Consider the following 17726-nt stretch of genomic DNA (forward strand, 5'->3'; position numbering starts at 1 on the left):
CACTTCCTGGAGGTCCCTGATTTGACCCCAGACCCATTCTGGTGGCAACTCCTTGCAGGACTTCTTCCTCTACCTGCCTTACATGCACGTCTTTGCTGTGACTGTCCCACCCCCCACCTCCATGCCCCCACACCTGCCCCACACCCATGGCATCCCCACCCCAGTGTCCTTTTAAAAGAGGGAGCAGCACCCATGTTCCTCCACCCGAAGTCCAGGACTTAGGAGCCTGCCAGGGCCTGGGACCTCCCATTACCTGATCTGAAGACCAGGGACAAAACCAACTGCTCACGACACTGAACAAGCGTCACTTTCACCTATAAATCCTTTTCTAGTGTGTGCTGCACTTGAAGGCGCTTGGGAAAAGTAGGAAGTGTTTCCCTCTTGTAAGATGAGGAGAGCGAGGCCCAGAGTTGACACTCTCTGACTCGAACAGAATTAGACGGCAGGTCTCCTCCTGCACACCCTGACCTCGCTCTCCCCTCCAGGCCACTCGGCCCTAGGAAACCTTGGATTCCTCAGCTGACCTCTGTCCAGGGGCAGGTGCATGGGCCTGACCACCTCCACCATGTTCTGCACTTGACCCCAGACCTCCCTTGCTTCCCCAGAGATGACAGTGGGTCTTCATCAGGCCTTTCAAAAAGGCACCACCTTCGCTACCACCGAGCACAAACGCCCACACACACGGGTCAGTCACTAAGTGGTACCAGTGCTATTTTTAAGACCGTCAGACCTCCTCCTGCCACGGCCTTAGCTCAGGCCTCACCGCTCTCTCCTGGACACCGTGCCTGTTTTATAGCTTATCTTGCCCCTCCAACCCACCTACCACCCAGCACTCAAAGCAATGTGACAACTGGGACATGTTCCTACTTTGCGCAAAATACTTCAATGGGTTCTCAACACCTTCGGGTTCAGCTAAAAATTTCTTGGTGAGACCATTTAAAATTGGCCTCTGCTCACCTCTGCTCACTGCCTGAGGCTCCGCCCGCCAGCTGGCCCTCTCTGCCCCCTGACCCGGCCATGTCGTGGCATGCCGGTGACCAGTCCTGGATACTGTTGCCCAACCCTTCCCTGCCCAGCCCGGACCAGGGATCACGGAGACCAGGAAGGTTTTGGGGGTTGTCAGGCTCAGTTAGGGGCCCTTCTCTGTTTGACCTGTGCATCCGCCCAGCCCAGCACCATCCACATGGTACAGTAACATTTTGTCTGTCTCCACAAGACTGTAAACATCTTAACACAGAGACTATTTCTCTCTCCTCAGCACCCAGCACAAGGTCCCACATGCTGACAAACCATTGATAACAATTTTAATAAAGGAACATTTAAATAAAAGAAACTAATTCCAAAACAGATTACAGAGTCACAGAACCTTAGAGCTGAAAGACCCTCTAGTCCAGCGGTTCTCAACCTGTGGGTCGCGACCCCTTGGGGGGTCGAACGATCCTTTTACAGGGGTCACCTAAGACCATCGGAAAACACATATATAATTACATAGTTTTTGTGATGAATCACTATGCTTTAATTATGTTCAGTTTGTAACAATGAAAATACATCTGCATATAAGATATTTACATGACGATTCATAACAGTAGCAACATTACAGTTATGAAGTAGCAACAAAAATAATTTTATGGTTGGGGGTCACCACAACATGAGGAACTGTATTAAAGGGTCGCGGCATCAGGAAGGTTGAGAACCACTGCTCTAGTCTTTTCATTTTACAGATAAACACAGGGACACCCCCCCTCAAAAAAAAAAAAAACAACAAAAGCACAACAGCCTAAGCCTAGACGTTTTCCTGCCCTCTGCCATCTCATCCCCGCCCCCGCCCCCCCCCCCCCCCCAGCCTCTGGGGCTTCGACCACACCCCACCCAGGCTCTGGCTGACCAAGACCCAACTCCAGGCTCCATCCTGTCCAAAGGGCCATCGGGGCACCGTCTCATGTCCTCCACCTGCACCGGGGACAGCCCCAGCGCCCACCCCACTCCCCACCCGCCCCCTGAGATCCGGGCCGCTGTGCCGCTTTCCTGGAATGGAGGTTTCAGGGAGACCCTCACACACCTCAGTTTCTGCAGTGCTCCCCTCATTGTCCTCACCCCGACCCCAGCCCCCACCCTCCGATGTTTATCAGGCACCGAATGTCAGTTCGGCGAGCGCGGGGCTGCTGCCCCCCGAGCCCGGCCTCTCCCGGACAGTCCCGCGCTCGGCACCCGGCTCCTCCCGCTGTCACCGCCCCTCCGGCCCTCGGCCCGGCCGGCAGCCCCTCCCGCGCGCGCCCCGAGCCCGTCCCCACGGCTGTGTGGGAGCGGGCAGAGTTCGAGGCCGGAGCGGGGGGCTCAGGGGACCCCGAGGCCGCCTCCAGCCCGGGGTGGGTGGCGGCAGCGCGGGAGGAGCGCCCGGGCGCCGGCGCCGACGCGCGGCCGGAACCTCCGCACGCCCCTCCCGCCCTGACTCCGGGCTCGGAGGGCGGGACGGGAATAAATACCTTTGACTTTGAGGCTAAGGTTAACGGGAACTGCCACCCGGGGCGGCGTGGACGCCGGGCGCCCGGCCCCGCCAGACCCGGCAGGGGGACGGGCGCGCGCCCCTGATTGGCTGGCGCGCCTGGCACCCCCGGGCCGCCCCGCCGCCTGATTGGATGCGCCGCTCAGATGACCGCCTCGGCCCTATCGGAGACGCCCGCGGGGCGGCCCTTTTGTTCTCCGGAACCAATAGGCGGGGTCGGCGGGCGAACGTCGCCTCCCTCGGCGCCGCCGGGGCCGCTGTGAACTCGCTGGCCGCGCGGCACCTGATCGGTGCCCTGGGCTTCGCGGGGAGGACGGGCGGGGACGAGCCAGGCTCTGCCGGGCACCCTGCCCTGTCTCCCCGGGGCCCTCCCGTCCGGCCCCGCAGATCGCGCTGTGAAATCCACCCGGTCGGGCCGACGCTCCGGGCGCCGGGCCTGGGGGAAGAAGCGGGAACCCGCTCGGACGCTCACACTCGAGTGTGCATGTGCCGTGGCGGTGGTGCGGGCACCAGGCGTGAGCGCGATGTGCGTGTCTCGTGTGACGGGAGAGAAATCGCCCTCCGCACCCGCGCGGCCCTGCACGCCGTGGGCGCGACCAGCGGCCCCGAGGTCTCATTCAACCCAACCCCCGGCTGCGGGTGGAGGAAACAGCCATCTGGGATCGAGTGTCCCCGCTGCGTTGGAGGCGGGTCCAGGTAGCCAGGGAGGGTCTTCTGTTCCCGGGAACCTTCTGGAAGACTTTCCTCTCCTCCCCCCGGGACTGGAAGCGCTCCTTGGTGTCCGAATTCCTCACCGGGAGCCAGCCGCGTCCGCTCCCACGGGCAGGTGCTCTCGGGAGCCGCTTAGAAACCGCCTTTGGGACGGAGGTTGCTACCAACAGGAACGGGGCGCTGAGACTTCCTGCAAGCCCTCTAGTAATGGCCGCAGCTGCCTGCGAGGCATCTGCCACGGCCCAGCTGCTGTTTAGCCTCTCCGCACAATAGAAACCGGCGACCAAGGTTCTAGCAAAGTCTGACCACAAACTGGGTGTGCATTTTTTACAAAAGACACATTCTGTCTCTGGATTTTGACTTACTCGTCTGTAAAAGAGTTGCACGCATACTTTGCTGGATTTTTTGCAGGGCCCTAATTGGTTCTATCATCCATAGAAGCTTTTGTAAAGTAACCCCACAGGGAAGCCAGGCATCACTAGGCCATCAACTCTGTAGAGTCTCATTCATCTCTTTATTTTCTAGAACACCTGGCGAAGGCTTGGGGATTCGTGTTCTAGTTCCGTATCTGCCACTGGGTTCAAGTGGGACAGTCACAGCCACCCTCTGGGCCTGTTTCCTCCTCTACAGAGAGAGAGACCTCCTCCAGATTGACATTTCATGACCAAGGTTATCTAGAGGGTAGAAAGAATGAAGCACAGCTGGGTCCTCTTTCCATAAAGTAAAAAAGGAGGCTATATGTTCATATCTGCAAATGCACAGAAAAGTGTTCTGGAAGGCGCTGCCCTCCAAGTCCCTACACGGAGTAAGGTGTGGAGGGAGGAAGAGAGGGAATGAAAGACTTCCACATGAAAAAACGTATCTAAGTATATCTGCATTGTTTAATTTTGACAAGATAATTGAATAATTCTGTGATCGTGGGAGAAAACAGAAACAGCCCAGGGCTCTTCAGAAGGGCAGCTCCTGTCAGCAGAGCTCGGACCATCCAACCCCGGCAGTTCCTCCTTCAAGACTGCTGGCAGCATGTGCCATGCTGAGCAAGGGCTTGGGGCCCACTGGGTCCCCTGCAGGGCTCTAGGGGCAAGTTCGCTCTATCCTGCCCTACCAGCCCGCTCGAGGCCACTTCTGTGGCGTTCCCTGACCCTTCCTTGGCCCTCTTCTCACCACCTCTACCCAAAAGCAGTGGCCAGCAGAGCAGTAGAGGACTTTTGGTGCTCGTCTTCCCCACATACCAGGCGTTTTCTTTAAAGGTTAAGTTTTCAAAAAGTCAGAACCCCTGGTCAGATCCCCTCTCCCTCACCTTTTCTCTGACTCTTCCCCCCCCCCCCCACCCCCCATAATAACCCTAGATGCCTGAGGACCTGTCTCCTGCTCCCTAACCTTCACTCCATCTACCTACTTCCCTGATACTCCTCCCCCTCCCCCCCCACCATAAAGCACTGCTCCCTTCCCTTGAAGCCCTCAGCTTCCTTAAACATTTAGGTGAGACTTTGACACAACGCCCCCAGGTTCTGAAAGCTAATTAGCCATCAAAGACACAGGCTTCTAAGTGGTCCCATAACCCCGGAAGCCAATGTGAAGCGTTGAAGCTGCCTGCTTCCTTCACTTGGAGCGCCACGCACCCTCATGTCCATCTCTCTGTACTCATTATTTGTGTACACATATATGTCCACCCCAAACTTAGGCCTTCTAAGGGGGAAAATTGGGGCTTATCTTTGTAAACCCTGTTTCCACCCCAACATCAAGCACACAGTAGGCACTGAATACTTATCTTCACCCAAAGCAGCAGCATCCTCCATGGCCATGGTCAAAGCACAGGTTCCAGGAGTCAGGCTGACCTCTGGCAAGCACCAGTTACATGACCTTGAGCAACTGCATTCATCTGTAAAAGAAGAGTACCTACTGCACAAGATAATTTAGGAACACTTCTTTGCCAGGTGCCACTGACATAAACCATTTGTGGCTATTATTATTATGCACCAGACTATGCCAGGTGCCAGTAACCTGTGCAGAAATTACGAAGGCTGGCAAGAAAAGGGCCTATTGATTCCTGTCAAAAATAGGCCATCTTATCTGTCTGAAACAACAGTACCAGGAAGCGTCCAGAGTAACAGATGTGGGGAAGTCCAGCAGGCCAGCCAGGGAGGCATTGCAGGACAAAATCAAATCAGAACTTTTCCCCAATAACTGGCACCCAACAAGTCAGACCTGACCCACAGACGGCTGAACCCCTAGAGAACTTGGCCCCTTGCTGGGTGCCCCTGGCCTTCCCTGGGGAAGAACTGGAAGCAGGCACAGAGGGGCTCAAATCGGGGCACTTGGCCTGCTACCACGTCCTCCTCCCCACAGCATCCCCCTCCTCCTCCCAACACCACAGCTCCAGGGAGAAAGGACCACGTCTCAGCCACCAGTTCTAAAACCAAATCTTTATTCTCTAATTTGAAAAGGAGGGTGGTAGTTGTTTAGTTCCAGAGAACAGAACAAGGCCCACTAGGTAGGAATTACAGGAAAGCAGATTTCATTCATTATAAGGAATCACTTCGAACAATTAGAATTACCCTACGGTAGAACCAGGGCCTCAGGAGGTGGGGACTCCGTCACCTAAGTGTTCAAGCAGAGGCTAGGCATCCAGACACTAGAAATGTGGAAAAGGAAACTCACCCCTTTCTCCCTCTGATATCAGCCAGGCAATCCCACTACGACATGTGGGGTTCTGGAAGGTGTGAAGGATAATTGGGGTGTTTAGACAAAATCCTGGACACAGGACTGCTGACAGCCAGGGGGTGCTCTAGGCATGGGGAGAGTCAGATGGGCCTGGCTGGTGTGGCTCAGTGATTGAGTGTTGACCTATGAACCAGGAGGTCATGGTTAGGTTCCAGGTCAGGGTACATGCCCTGGTTGCAGGCTCGATCCCCAGGAGGGGGTGTGCAGGAAGCAGCCAATCAATGATTCTCTCTCATCACTGATGCTTCTCTCTCTCCCTCTCCAATCCTCTTTGAAATCAATAAAAATATATATATTTTTTTAAAAATCAAATGGGGTGACCTGTGCAGAAACCAGAACTGACCTCTAGGAAGGAAGGGAAGCCGAGACTAACAGTCGATGGGTCTCTCCAAGACTGGGTGCCAATGCAGGGGCAGGTGGGAGGGTTGGGGTGGGATAGGTCTGAGCAGCTTGGCTTCACCTCCCAGGGCTGCCTAACAAGGCCAACAGGTTCCCCCGGCTGTATCCAGCTGGTCCGCTTTGCTTCCCAAGCGCTCTTTACTATGGACTGTACCACACCTACTTCCAAAAACAAGCTAAAGGAGTCAAAATAAAAGGCAGGGACATTAAGGCGTTAACACCAGAGAAGGGTCGTCCTGTCCACCGGTAGCCCCTCCAGCGGAGGGCAGACACTAAGGGGTGGGTACAGATGCTATTGCTACTTTTCCAGGGCACAGGACAGCGGAGGGAACCTTGGCCAACCCCAGCTGGAGGCCGGTCCCTGTGCTCTGCAGGGGGCTCCCTGGCCTAAGGTGTGGGGGCTGGCCGCCCTCTCTACCAGGGCCTGCCCCTCCAGCCCTCGCTACACCAGCAGCAGCACAGGCCCTGCGGCGGCACTGCACCGCTTCCTCCCGAATGATGCCCCTGCCCTCAGATATCATGCTTCTTCTGATGGGCCAGGAGCTTCTCCTCATCGTCAAAGGTCTGCCCACAGATGGCACAGCAGAAGGCGCCGTCCCGGATGTGGCTCTTGCGGTGGGTGATGAGGTTGGACTTCTGGCTGAAGCTCCGGTCGCAGTCGGGGCAGGCGTAGGGGCGCTCGCCCGTGTGGATGCGCCGGTGGGACACCAGGTTGGACTTCTGGCTGAAGGCTTTACCGCAGTCGGGGCAGACGTAGGGCTTCTCGCCGGTGTGGATGCGCCGGTGGGCCGCCAGGTAGGGCTTGTGGCGGAAGGCCTTGCCACAGTCCGGGCAGACGAAGGGCCGCTCGGGCGCGTGGTCGCGCCGGTGGGCCGCCAGGTGGCTCCCCTGGGAGAAGCGGCGCCCGCACTCCTCGCAGGCGAAGGGCCGCTCCCCGGAGTGGACCCGGGAGTGGGCCACCAGGTGGGTCTTCTTGCCGAAGTTCTTCCCGCACTCGGTGCAGACGAAGGGCCGCTCCCCCGTGTGCTGCCGCTGGTGGGCCCGCAGGAAGCGCTCCAGCCGGAAGCTCCTGCCACAGTCCTCGCAGCTGTAGACATATGGGGGTGCTTCCGCCTGGTCCGGGGGGCCCTCTCCGGCCGCCTCCAGCAGAGGCGCGGGGGCAGGCTCCTGGGCCGGCCTCGGTGGGGCCTGTGCGGTGGGCTCCGCGGATTCCCGGGGACCGGCTGGCAGCTGGGGGCTCCCTGCGCGGGCGGCGCTCTGGGTGGACCCCTCGGACCGCCTGTGGATCTTGCTGTGGGACAGCAGGTTGGGCTTGTGGCGGAAGCGGCGCCCGCACTCGCTGCACGGGTAGGGCTTCTCGCCAGTGTGGATGCGCCGGTGTGAGGTCAGGTAGGGCTTGTTGGTGAAGCGCTTCCCGCACTCGGGGCACTGGTGGGGCCGCTCGCCCGTATGCACGCGGCGGTGGGCGATCAGGTTGGGTTTGTGCCGGAAGCGCTTGCCACAGCAGGCACACTGAAAGGGACGGTCAACGGCATCTCCCCCGGGCCGGGGGGCAGTCACTGCCGGGCGGCCCCTGGGCCGGGGCCCCAGAGCCTTGGCTGCTGCCTCCTCCAGGGCCTCGGCTACATGCACCCGTTTGTGAGCAACTAGCTGGTCCCACTGGGCAAAGCTCCTGCCACAATTGCCACATATGAATGGCCGGGCCTCAGGCGTAGGGGGATGGCACCTCCGCAGATGCACTCGAAGCTGCTTTCGTCGCCAGAAGCGTCTCTCACACTCGGGGCAGGCGTTGGGCCGCTTGGCAGCCGAGTGGGCCCGCAGGTGCAGAACCAGGGCCACCCAGCCTCGGAAGCTCTGCTTGCAGAGGTGGCAGGAGAAGCCCAGGTCTGGAGTGGCAGCCGCATGGACCTGGCAGTGCAGGGCCAAGAAGGGGGCGTGTCGGCAGCGGCGGCCGCATTCCGGGCAGACCAGGGGCAGCCGGGCCTGGCAGTGTCGGGCATGAAGCCACAGGGCCACCCAGCCGGGGAAGTGCCGGCGACAGTGGGCACAGCGATGGACCCGACCTGGAGCTTGGCTGCCTGGCTGGGCCACCGAGGTACCTTGTAACCTCAGCCCGTGGGGCTCCTTCTCCAGGGTCTGGGACGACTCCCGGGAGGGCCCAGAAAGGAGCTGGGGCTGGGCCGAGCCCATGGCCAGGGGGCCCCTGCAGCGTCGTTCCAGCATCGGTTCTTCCTCTGCTGTGGGTGGGAAAGCACAGTCACACCAGAGGTCCACTCGCCCTGCCCCCAGTCCTCCCCGGCCACCCCAGCCCGAGGGAGCTCTCCCCGCTGGGTCCCTAGAGCCCTTGAATCTAGGCTACTCTTCTATATTAGTTCACTCTTGGGCTTCCAGACACATTGCAAGTGTATTTGTCATGAGTCTTATTGGCCCTGACACTTCTTGGAATCCCCCTCCTGGCCGCCATGTGCCTGGCATGGGTAAGCACTCCATATCGGCTGCACAAGCGTTTCTGCCTCTCCGGAAAGCGACCGCCTCTCTCCGCGGCACTTCGTGCTTTTCCAAGTGCGGCCCTGCTGCCCTCTCCTGTCCCTGCGACTTCCTGTTGCCACAACAGCTTCACAGCAACTCTGTGAGGCTGGATGAGCAAACATGAAGCTCTGTTTGGTAGATGTAGCAACCAGGAGGCATAAAAGGTGGTAAGACCGGCCTGAGAGGACACAGTCAACCAACAACAGAACCAGGATTAGGTCTAAACTCCCAGGCCAGTGTTCTTCCCTCTGAAAACCTGCGTTTGTAATGCTCTATAGAAACTGCTCTAGCCTTTCATTCCTATTATCTTCTCCCTGATGTTAATCACAGCAGAAGAAGGCTTTTTCCGCCTCCCTAACTCTGTCTCTCAGGGTAGAAGCCAGGAGAGGGGGGTGGGAACAGCCCTGCTGGGAACAGGAGGGGAGCTGGATGCTACTCCCAGCAGGAGGCCAGGCCACCGCCTGTCCAGACGGTGCCCACGTTCTGCCCACCTGCCCCCCTCCACCCACACATGCATGATTAGGGCACTGCGGGAAGGAACACTCACAACCTGCTCCCCCCCCGGGGGCCTAGGGCCCTGGCGCGACCTCCCTTGGATGGAAGGGATTATTGGGGCAAGAGCAGGGGAGGAAAGAAGAGGTTATGTCTGGTCCTGCCCCAACCCCAGCAAGGGCTGCCCCATTTTCAGGAACTCCAAACCGCCAGGGAGCCCAGATTCCTGCAGGACAGCCTCCTAAGCCCACTAAGGGGTGGATGGGGGTTAGACTCCTGTTCAAAAGCTCCAGACACATCCTCCTAAACTCCCTGGAGTCTGCACTCCTCTGAGGATCACAGACATGACTCATTCCCAGCGGCCAGACTTAGAGCAGGGCAGGCTCCAGGATAGGAGAATGGGATCCTTCCCCCACAGGCACCCTTCCTTCCAGGGACGGGGCCTGAGCCCGGGGGCTGTGGAACGGATGGGGAACCCAGTGAAGAAGGCCGGACTCTACCCTGGAGGCTGTGGAGCTGGAGATGAGGTTTGTTCCAGCTCCTGCTGGGGAGGCTCCTGCGGCTGTAGCGCCGGCTTCGGCCCACACTCCGGTGGCCCCCAGACGTCAGAGAAAACTGCAGGAGTAATGACACCCCTACCCCCATGGCAGAGCTCAGGCCTCGGACTGCAGAGAGGCCAGCCTCACCTGTGGGGCGGGGGGAGAAAGCAAGCGTGAGGCTCCGCGCTCCGCCAGGGCGGGCGGGCGGGCAGTCATCTTTGTGTCCTCGCCAGCCACCACCCCCTCCCCCACCCGAGCCCCACCCCCGGCGGCGGAGTGACCTTAATGGCTCTCATCACAGTCACAGATGCATGTGTCCCCTGCGCCGGGGACGCGCACCGCGGCGTCGGGGGTCACTTCCTCCGCCGGTCCGGTCACGGCACGCACTCTCCGCGCGGACGGCCCGAGGCCGGACCAGGCAGCAACTCCGGATCCCGGCGGCCCCCCTCCCCCCGCCCTCCTCCCAACAGGAATTCCAGGCCCGTTTCCCGGGGGCTGAGCTAGTGCCCGCGGCGGGCCAGCAGCCCCTGGGCGCCCCGGGTGCCAAAGGGCCGCGGAGACCCCACACCCCCCCCCTTTGTATGCGCGCAGGTCCCCGACCCACAGCCCGCACTCCCCTAGCGGGCGCTGGCGGACCCCCGCGGAGAGCACCCCGGGGAGCCGGTGCGCAGGTGCGCAGGCGCCCCCCTCCCCGCCCCCCCGCTCCGGTCGGCTGGTGCCCCCCGCACCGCGCGCACACGGTCATGCGCCCGGCAGGCTGGGCCGCCCCCGCCACGGCCCGCGCGGAACCCCGCGCCCGGCCCGAGACGAACCTCTCCCGCCGGGCGCGGGGAAGCGCGCTGCGCGTCCATGAGGCCGGAAAGCCGGCGCCGGCGGCCGCGCTCCCACCCGCCGCGGCGACAGCAGCCGGTTCGGGTTCAGCACCGCCAGGCCCGTGCCCAGCCGCCCCCGCCCCCCCGCCGGTTCCCAGCGCCACGTGACTACAGAAGCTGCCGAGGGTCAGTCTCGGGCTCCGGCCGGCGGCCGCGGGCGGAGGGAGGGAGGGAGGGAGGGAGGGGCGGGTCGGCCGGGCGGCGCGGCCCGCCAAGTGGAGCCCTCGCGGCCCCCAGCGCCCCCTCGCGGGCCGGGCGGGGGGAGGCGGCCGAGGGCCCGACTCCGTTGCCATGGCGACCACCGCCGGCTGTTCCGGATCGGGCCCGGCTCGAGTTTCCCGGCCCTTTGTCCCCACGGAGGACGCGCGTCCCAGGGCGACCGCGTGGCTGGACTTGTCATTCGGCCGGACCCGGCCTCGGCCTCGGCGGCTTCCCACGGCTCCCAGCTCGCCCCAGCCTCTCCCTCGGGCACGCCCGCCCCGGCCACGCCCTCGCTCTCGGGCCGCCTTGACCTTGGCCGAGGGGTCTGAGCCGCGCTGACCGCCACCCGAGAGTCTGTGCAGAAGCGGAGGCGGAAAACGCCCGATGGCGTGAACCGTGGAAAGGAACGCGCTCTTTCCAGAGACGAGCGAAGAGGGGAGAGGAGTTCCGGCGGCCGCGGGCGGGGCCGTTCGCGCTTCGGGGCCTCCGTTTGGAAACGCGAGGCAGCAGGTGGGCGAGCGCGGAGGCAGGTGCGAGCCTGCGCCGCGGACTCACCGCGAGCGGAGCAGGTGGCCTTCGCTTTCCAAACAAACCCTGCCTGAGTTTCCCAGGCTCCTGCAGTCTCATGCTTTCCAGTAAAGGCCATTTTTTAATTGTACCAATATCTGAAACACTTTTACAATCTGTCCCATAAATAGGAAAAAGAATATAAAATCTCTCATACTAGAGTGAGTTACAGTTAATATTTTGGTATGTGTCCTCCAATGCTTTTCTATGCTTATCTGTGCATATTGGACATAATTCGGATAATGCTTTTGCAAAGATGTATTCTGCCCTTTTCACTTAACACTACTGTGAATTCCCCCCCACACACACACACACCCTCTGTTTTATAACATGATTCTTAACGGCAGCATAAATGTACGAATAAATTGTTCAAACTTTTCTGTTTTTCTGTGTCATTATAGATTCGTCTTTCGTGCCTCAGGCTCTATGAAGATGCCCAGGTATTGTTTAGAAGCAGCTCTGTGTCTGCAAGAGGGAAAACTCCACCCGCCTCTTGGAAACAGACTGTTTCAGGCCCCGTTCATACACCCAACAAATATTTAATCAGCGTGCACCATCTGCCACGGCGCCAGGTGCAGGCCTGACCGGGAGCCAGGCAGAAGCGGCCCACAATGCCCTCTGACCCTGGGTTAGCGGTGGCAGTGTCATAAAATGGAATAAAGCCAAATGCTCGTTGACAGTTTCCGAGTGGATGCCTGTTGAAACGCTAGAGGAGACTAGGGAACAGAGAGAAGAGAGGAAAACTTCATTCTAACGGAACTTACCTTATGGTCAGCTCCTGCTGCAGACAGCATCCTGAAGGCCGATTGGGGCACTGGCCGAGCTTCTTCCAGGTGCTTCCAGGCAGCGTGGGCAGGAGGAATAAAGCACCTGCGACCACGTTCACCTTGACAGAGGCCACCTCTGCTGGGAGGGCCTCGCACCGGCACCATCACTGTGCGTCCTCCGTTCCTAGAGCCGCCTCAGCCCGGGGACACCCTGAGCAAGGCCCTGGCTGCCCAAGGCTGGCGTCTCAGGTGAGAGCAGGCTCGCTAGGTCATGTGGAAACTCTTCCGGAAAAGATCAGTGTGCTTCTGCTGCTGCAGTCCTAAGAAGATCCTGACAGGCACCACACACACAGAGTGCCTGGCAAGGATGGGCCCTGGAAGAGCAGCCCTCAACTGGGATCGAATGCCAGCCCGAACTCTGCAGCAACGGACGCTTCCTGCTGCAGATCTAGTGCCGGGAGTCTGTTTTCCTAAAAGGAAAGGAACTTAGTTGGTCAGAAGGAAACCAAGGAGGGACCTCAGAGTTCCTGTACCAGCACCAGGGTTGCGAGGCCCCGCTCACCACTTCTCACCTCTCCCCACGTCCACGGCTCCCACCTGGCCCCCCACAGCTGCCCTGGAGCTCGGTCTCCCGAACCAGGTTAACCCTTTTAAACATAGATCAGGTGGCGTACGTCACATTTTGAAAACATCACAAACCACTGCCACAGCCTCTCCTGCTCTATCTGGCCTGACCAGGCCTACCTCTCTAGCTCGGGGTCCTGGTGGCCACTGTCCCAGCCTCAACAGCTCATGCCCCCCTCCCCCCCCCCCCCCCCCGTAGGGCCTTTGGAGTTGCTGTTCGGTCTGCCTAGGATGCTCTTCCTCAAGAACTTCACTTTGTTCAGGTTAGAGTCCAAATATCCTCTCCTCAAAACGTGCACCTCCCACCTGTGTACTCATCTCATTCCTGTGGCTACTGTGACAGATTTCCCCAAACGTGGTCGCTTAAGACAACACACATTGATTGCCTGGCAGTTGCAGAAGTCAGGCATCCAAAACCAGTTTCACTGGGCCCAGATCAAGGTGTCACAGGGCTGCTTTCCGTCTGGAGGCACTAACCGAGACTGTTTTCCAGCCTCTACAGTCGCATTCCGTGGATGCCTTGGTGCCCTTCTCCCTCTTCAGAGAATTGCCTTCTGTCCCTGCTGTGGTCCAATCTCCCGCTGCCTCCCTCTTATCAGGACCCTTACATCCAGAGCCTGCCCAGATCATCCAGGACAGTTGCAAGGGCAAATGCAAGTTAAAACTAAGAAAGACAAGCTTGCATTCCTGGTGCAAAAAGCAAGAGACTTTCCCCACAGCCACCACCCTTTCCTTAGAATACTTGTCATTGTGAATGTTTCTCTGTCTCTTTGAGATGTATGTATACAGAAGCCTCTTGCCAGCTTTACCACTCACGACTGTCTCTCTCAGGGACCTGGAAGCCATCTCTTTGAAATGTAAATATCAAGGGAGACAGCGCCCTGTCTCCCTGTCCCCATGGGAGGCTGGGACCCTAACCTGGGTGGACACCTGGCTCCCAGCTGCAAAACTACCTCCTGTCATAAAGGTATGAGAAGCGTGTTTTTTCCCTGGACAAAGGCAATTCACCAACACCCCCATTCCCAGGTGAATCTGGGATGAACTCTGTGTGACAAAGGTCACGTCCTCTCACCGGAGGACTAGTGACAGTGTACCTGGAGAACATGTGTGTAACAGACTGCACCTGCTGGGCTGTGTAACAGGTGAGATTTCTTTCTGTCTTTGCAATCTCTTGGTGGACTTCCTGTGATGTGCATCTCATTCTGGTGTGGTGATCATTCAATAATAAAACCGTTTTGTGTTTTTTTCTCTTCTAACTTTGTGGGGAGCTTTCTTGGTTGGGTAGGCAATTTTGTGTTTGAATTCTATTTTCCCAACATAATCTCCCATCCCAAAATCCTTAGTTTAATCACATCTGCAGTCCCTTTTGCCATATAAGATAACATTCACAGGTTCTAAGGGTTAGAACATAGACAAGCCCACCACCCACTCCTGCCCCATCACCTTCAAGCCCCCCCTACTTGGTCTTACTGTTCTTCTTAGCACTTATCACCTACTTGAAATTATTTAGGCATTTGTTCATTTAGATGGTTTGTCTAGTTAGCTACCACAACCAGGCCCTGGAAAGGTGTCAGGCCCATGGTGGGTACCCAGTGTTTGTGGACCAGGTGAGTGAGGAAATGAAAGAGCCTGACCCCTTGGGTAAGTGAATTTGATTAGACCACACGAAGCTGCCTAAGAAGCAGCCTGAGCCCAGTGTTTACCGCAAACTCTCTCCCTTGGCTACTGCTTGTTGAGCAGGTGTCGGGAGCCCCGCAGAGCTGCTAGTTCAAATCAGTATGTGAACGAGGTAAAGAGCAAGAAACTCAGAAGAAAACTTGAGTCTATAACTCTCTCATCTGAAGGACTCATTGTTGGAGGCAGTGCCTTAAACATATTCTTCCATCTGGAACACTATTCCAGAATCACTGGAATGCAGGGTCCCCATCAATGACGTTTACCACCCTGGTCTTAGGACCAGACATTGCAAGAAAATGCTGGACAAATCCTCCCAGTGTCTCAGGGAAGAAAGGCTTGACTTTACCTAGAAATCTACATTTATACCTTTCAAGGTCTAATCCCATGTATTATTACAATGCTATGTCTTGTTCAACTCCAGACTGGGATCAAATTATGTCTTTTTCAACTTAATTAAAAAGATGAATTTAGAAGCCAGGGTGTAACTGTTCTTGGTTTAAAATCTACTAAACACCGAGCTTGATTTGGAAACACAAGGAAATTCTAACAGAACCTCCACAGTCTTTGTAGTTGAGCAGAAGCGGGTATATTTTCAAGTGTCTTGTGTCCTGTGAGTGGCGTGTGCTGCTGTTGTGAAAGCCATCTGTCCATGTTCACCAACAACAAAAATGCTGTCTCTAACCTTGGCTCATTCCTAGCCAGACTCCTCTCCGATAAAACCACTTGGTGGCTTGGAGGAATCCGTGTGTGAACCCGGCTTTTACTTGGTGCCTTCTAACCGGTTCCAAGACCAAATCTGGGTCACAGTTAAATTTGTTGCTTTCAGAGTTGGCCAGTGAAGTCTCAATATTCTCAGAATTGGTTAACTTTCAATGTATTACAAATGAGTTGTCTCTTAACAGTATTTATGGTTTATTTTGTGAGTGTTATTCTAAATTCCAACAATAGAGCATGTTGACTACATAGTAACAGTCTATAACATTACTACATTCAATGAATAATATACTAAGTAAAGTTAAAATTTTTGAAGCTTGAAAAATGCTTCATTTCCTAAGCACCTACACGGCCCTCAGTGCCTTCTTCCACTGGCTGAGGTGCTGCTCATTATCCAAGCCTATGCTGGCTCTCAGCTCTAACAAACATGCATCTGGGTATAAAACCGTTGCAACAAATTGGCATGACTTATCGGTCAGATGCAGTTAAGAGAAGTTCTTAGGGTTAAACCAGGAGTCAAAAAATGATCACAGGTGACCACAAGAATGTAAGAAAAATAATTCCACAGCCTTAGGGAATTCCTACCAGTCAGTTTAAAGGACCTAGCTGATACTCCCTGTTTCCATCTAGTGGTAGGTCTTCAAGTGAGATTTGAGGAGCTCATGGGGGCTGTGAGACTTTCATCTTAGTTATTTGGCTCCTGGTCGCTTTGATTTGGAAAAATATTTTTCACTCATGAAAGGAGCTTCTTAGATGTATTCAATAAATGTGAAAGTTCCTTTGATTCGTTTGCCGAATTTCCTTGAAAGAGCACAAATTCTAAAATGTAAATATTATGTTATGTTACTGTCAAGGTGCATCTGTTACCAGACGGGGTCTGGGCCTGGAGTGGGTCGGCCTTGGGCCCACTGTTAGTGTGTGGGTTCTTGACTTGGTGTAGACGAGATTTCCCAACACGAGTCCAGGTGATTTTGAGAGCATGTTTATAAAACTGGAGATAGTGAGACAAAGGAAGAGCTTAACACGTTAAGCGCCATGTCTGTCACCGGGGACTGACACTATACTTTCCAGCCTAACCTCCTCAGTCTCCGGCCGCCAGCATATCGGTGAAATCAGATATCACGGGCTAAACGGAAAGGAAGGCAGAACAGGCTTGGCGATGGCAGGGAGCCTAGGCTGGGCCGCTCTGGCTCTCTAAGAAATAAAAGTCACAGCAAAAGAAATGAGCTCACTGGGGGCCGAGAAAACGGGGGCCTTGGAGACAGGTTCAGGGGTAAGCCCAGGACGAGTTGCCACTGCCCACTGCTCCCCTAGTTGCAAGTATCCTGGGGTCCCTGAGAGTTTAGGAGAAAAACAGCAGCGATACAAGGCGTGGGTGTGCTTTAGTGAGAGCAAACAGTGGGTCCTTTGTCTTGAGGCTTTTTATCTTTCTGTGGCTGGCTGGAATCCCAGTGGGAGTCTCAGGGGAGGATCTTAACAGAATATTTATTAGCTTTTCAGGTGTGTCCTTTAAAATGTTGATTAATCAAAATGTGTGTATAGAGCCCGGGCCAGTGTGGCTCTGTGGGTTGGAACATCGTCCTGTACTCCAAAAGGTGACCAGTTCGATTCCCGATCCATGTTTCTCTCTCCAAAATCAACTTCTTAAAATGTGCATATAGAGGGGTCAGGGGTTATTTTCCGTTAGTTTAATTTTAAAGAATGTCATCAATTGAAGAAGGACCAGGACAATCTCGAACGGGAAAACCATTTGTTCCGAAGTGTCCTTGGTTAGGGAATAGAAAACCTTGTGATTCCTTAGCTGACTGTAAGTTGCTCAAATAGTTTGGCCTTATTTATTATTTTGGGGGTTTCATGTTATTATTTAATTATTTTGTCTGTTTCCCTTATTCCACTTCTCTAGGAATTCCCCTAGCTCCTTACTTTCCTGCCTCATGTCTATTGAAATCCAAATTTCAGTTTCTGCCACACTAAAACATTAAAAATGGCATCCTGACTTTGTATCTTTTTTGAAGATAAATGATAGGATGTAAACATTTATGCTCAATAAGGCAAACATTTTTGGCTTAATATTAGTCATCTTAACCATGTTCGTTTGGCTCGCAAAGCACCTGATCAGTGTGTCACACGGACAAAACCTTGGCTTTTCAAATAATCAGGTTGAGTGCATAGCACCAGGCCTTCAGAAAGGGTCTCCCCTGTGTGTGTATGAGTCTGCCAGGGCTGCCATTCCAAGGACCACACACTGAGTGGCTTAAACTACAGAGATGTATTCTCTCACCGTCTGGAGGCCAGAAGTCGGAGGGGAACGTGTCAGGAGGGTTGGTTCTTCTGAGGCCTCTCCTTGGCTTGTTAATGGTGGGGTTCTCCCTGTGACTTCACATGGTCTTCCCTCTGTCCGTATCCT

General features: G+C 56.2%; 1 protein-coding gene across 1 annotated transcript; it reads right to left on the bottom strand.

Moving 5' to 3' along the window:
- Positions 1-5621: 5621 nt before the first annotated feature.
- On the bottom strand, positions 5622-10831 carry REPIN1 (replication initiator 1). Its single transcript, XM_081102378.1, has 3 exons — positions 10710-10831; positions 9859-10044; positions 5622-8574 (listed from the first exon to the last, which is right to left on the bottom strand). The coding sequence occupies exons 2-3, from the start codon at positions 10001-10003 to the stop codon at positions 6848-6850; spliced, it is 1872 nt and encodes a 623-aa protein (XP_080958504.1). The 5' UTR covers positions 10004-10044; positions 10710-10831; the 3' UTR covers positions 5622-6847.
- Positions 10832-17726: the final 6895 nt, after the last annotated feature.

This window comes from Myotis nattereri (assembly GCF_964212035.1).
Source record: "Myotis nattereri genome assembly, chromosome: 11".
In the NCBI taxonomy this organism is placed as follows: domain Eukaryota; kingdom Metazoa; phylum Chordata; class Mammalia; order Chiroptera; family Vespertilionidae; genus Myotis; species Myotis nattereri.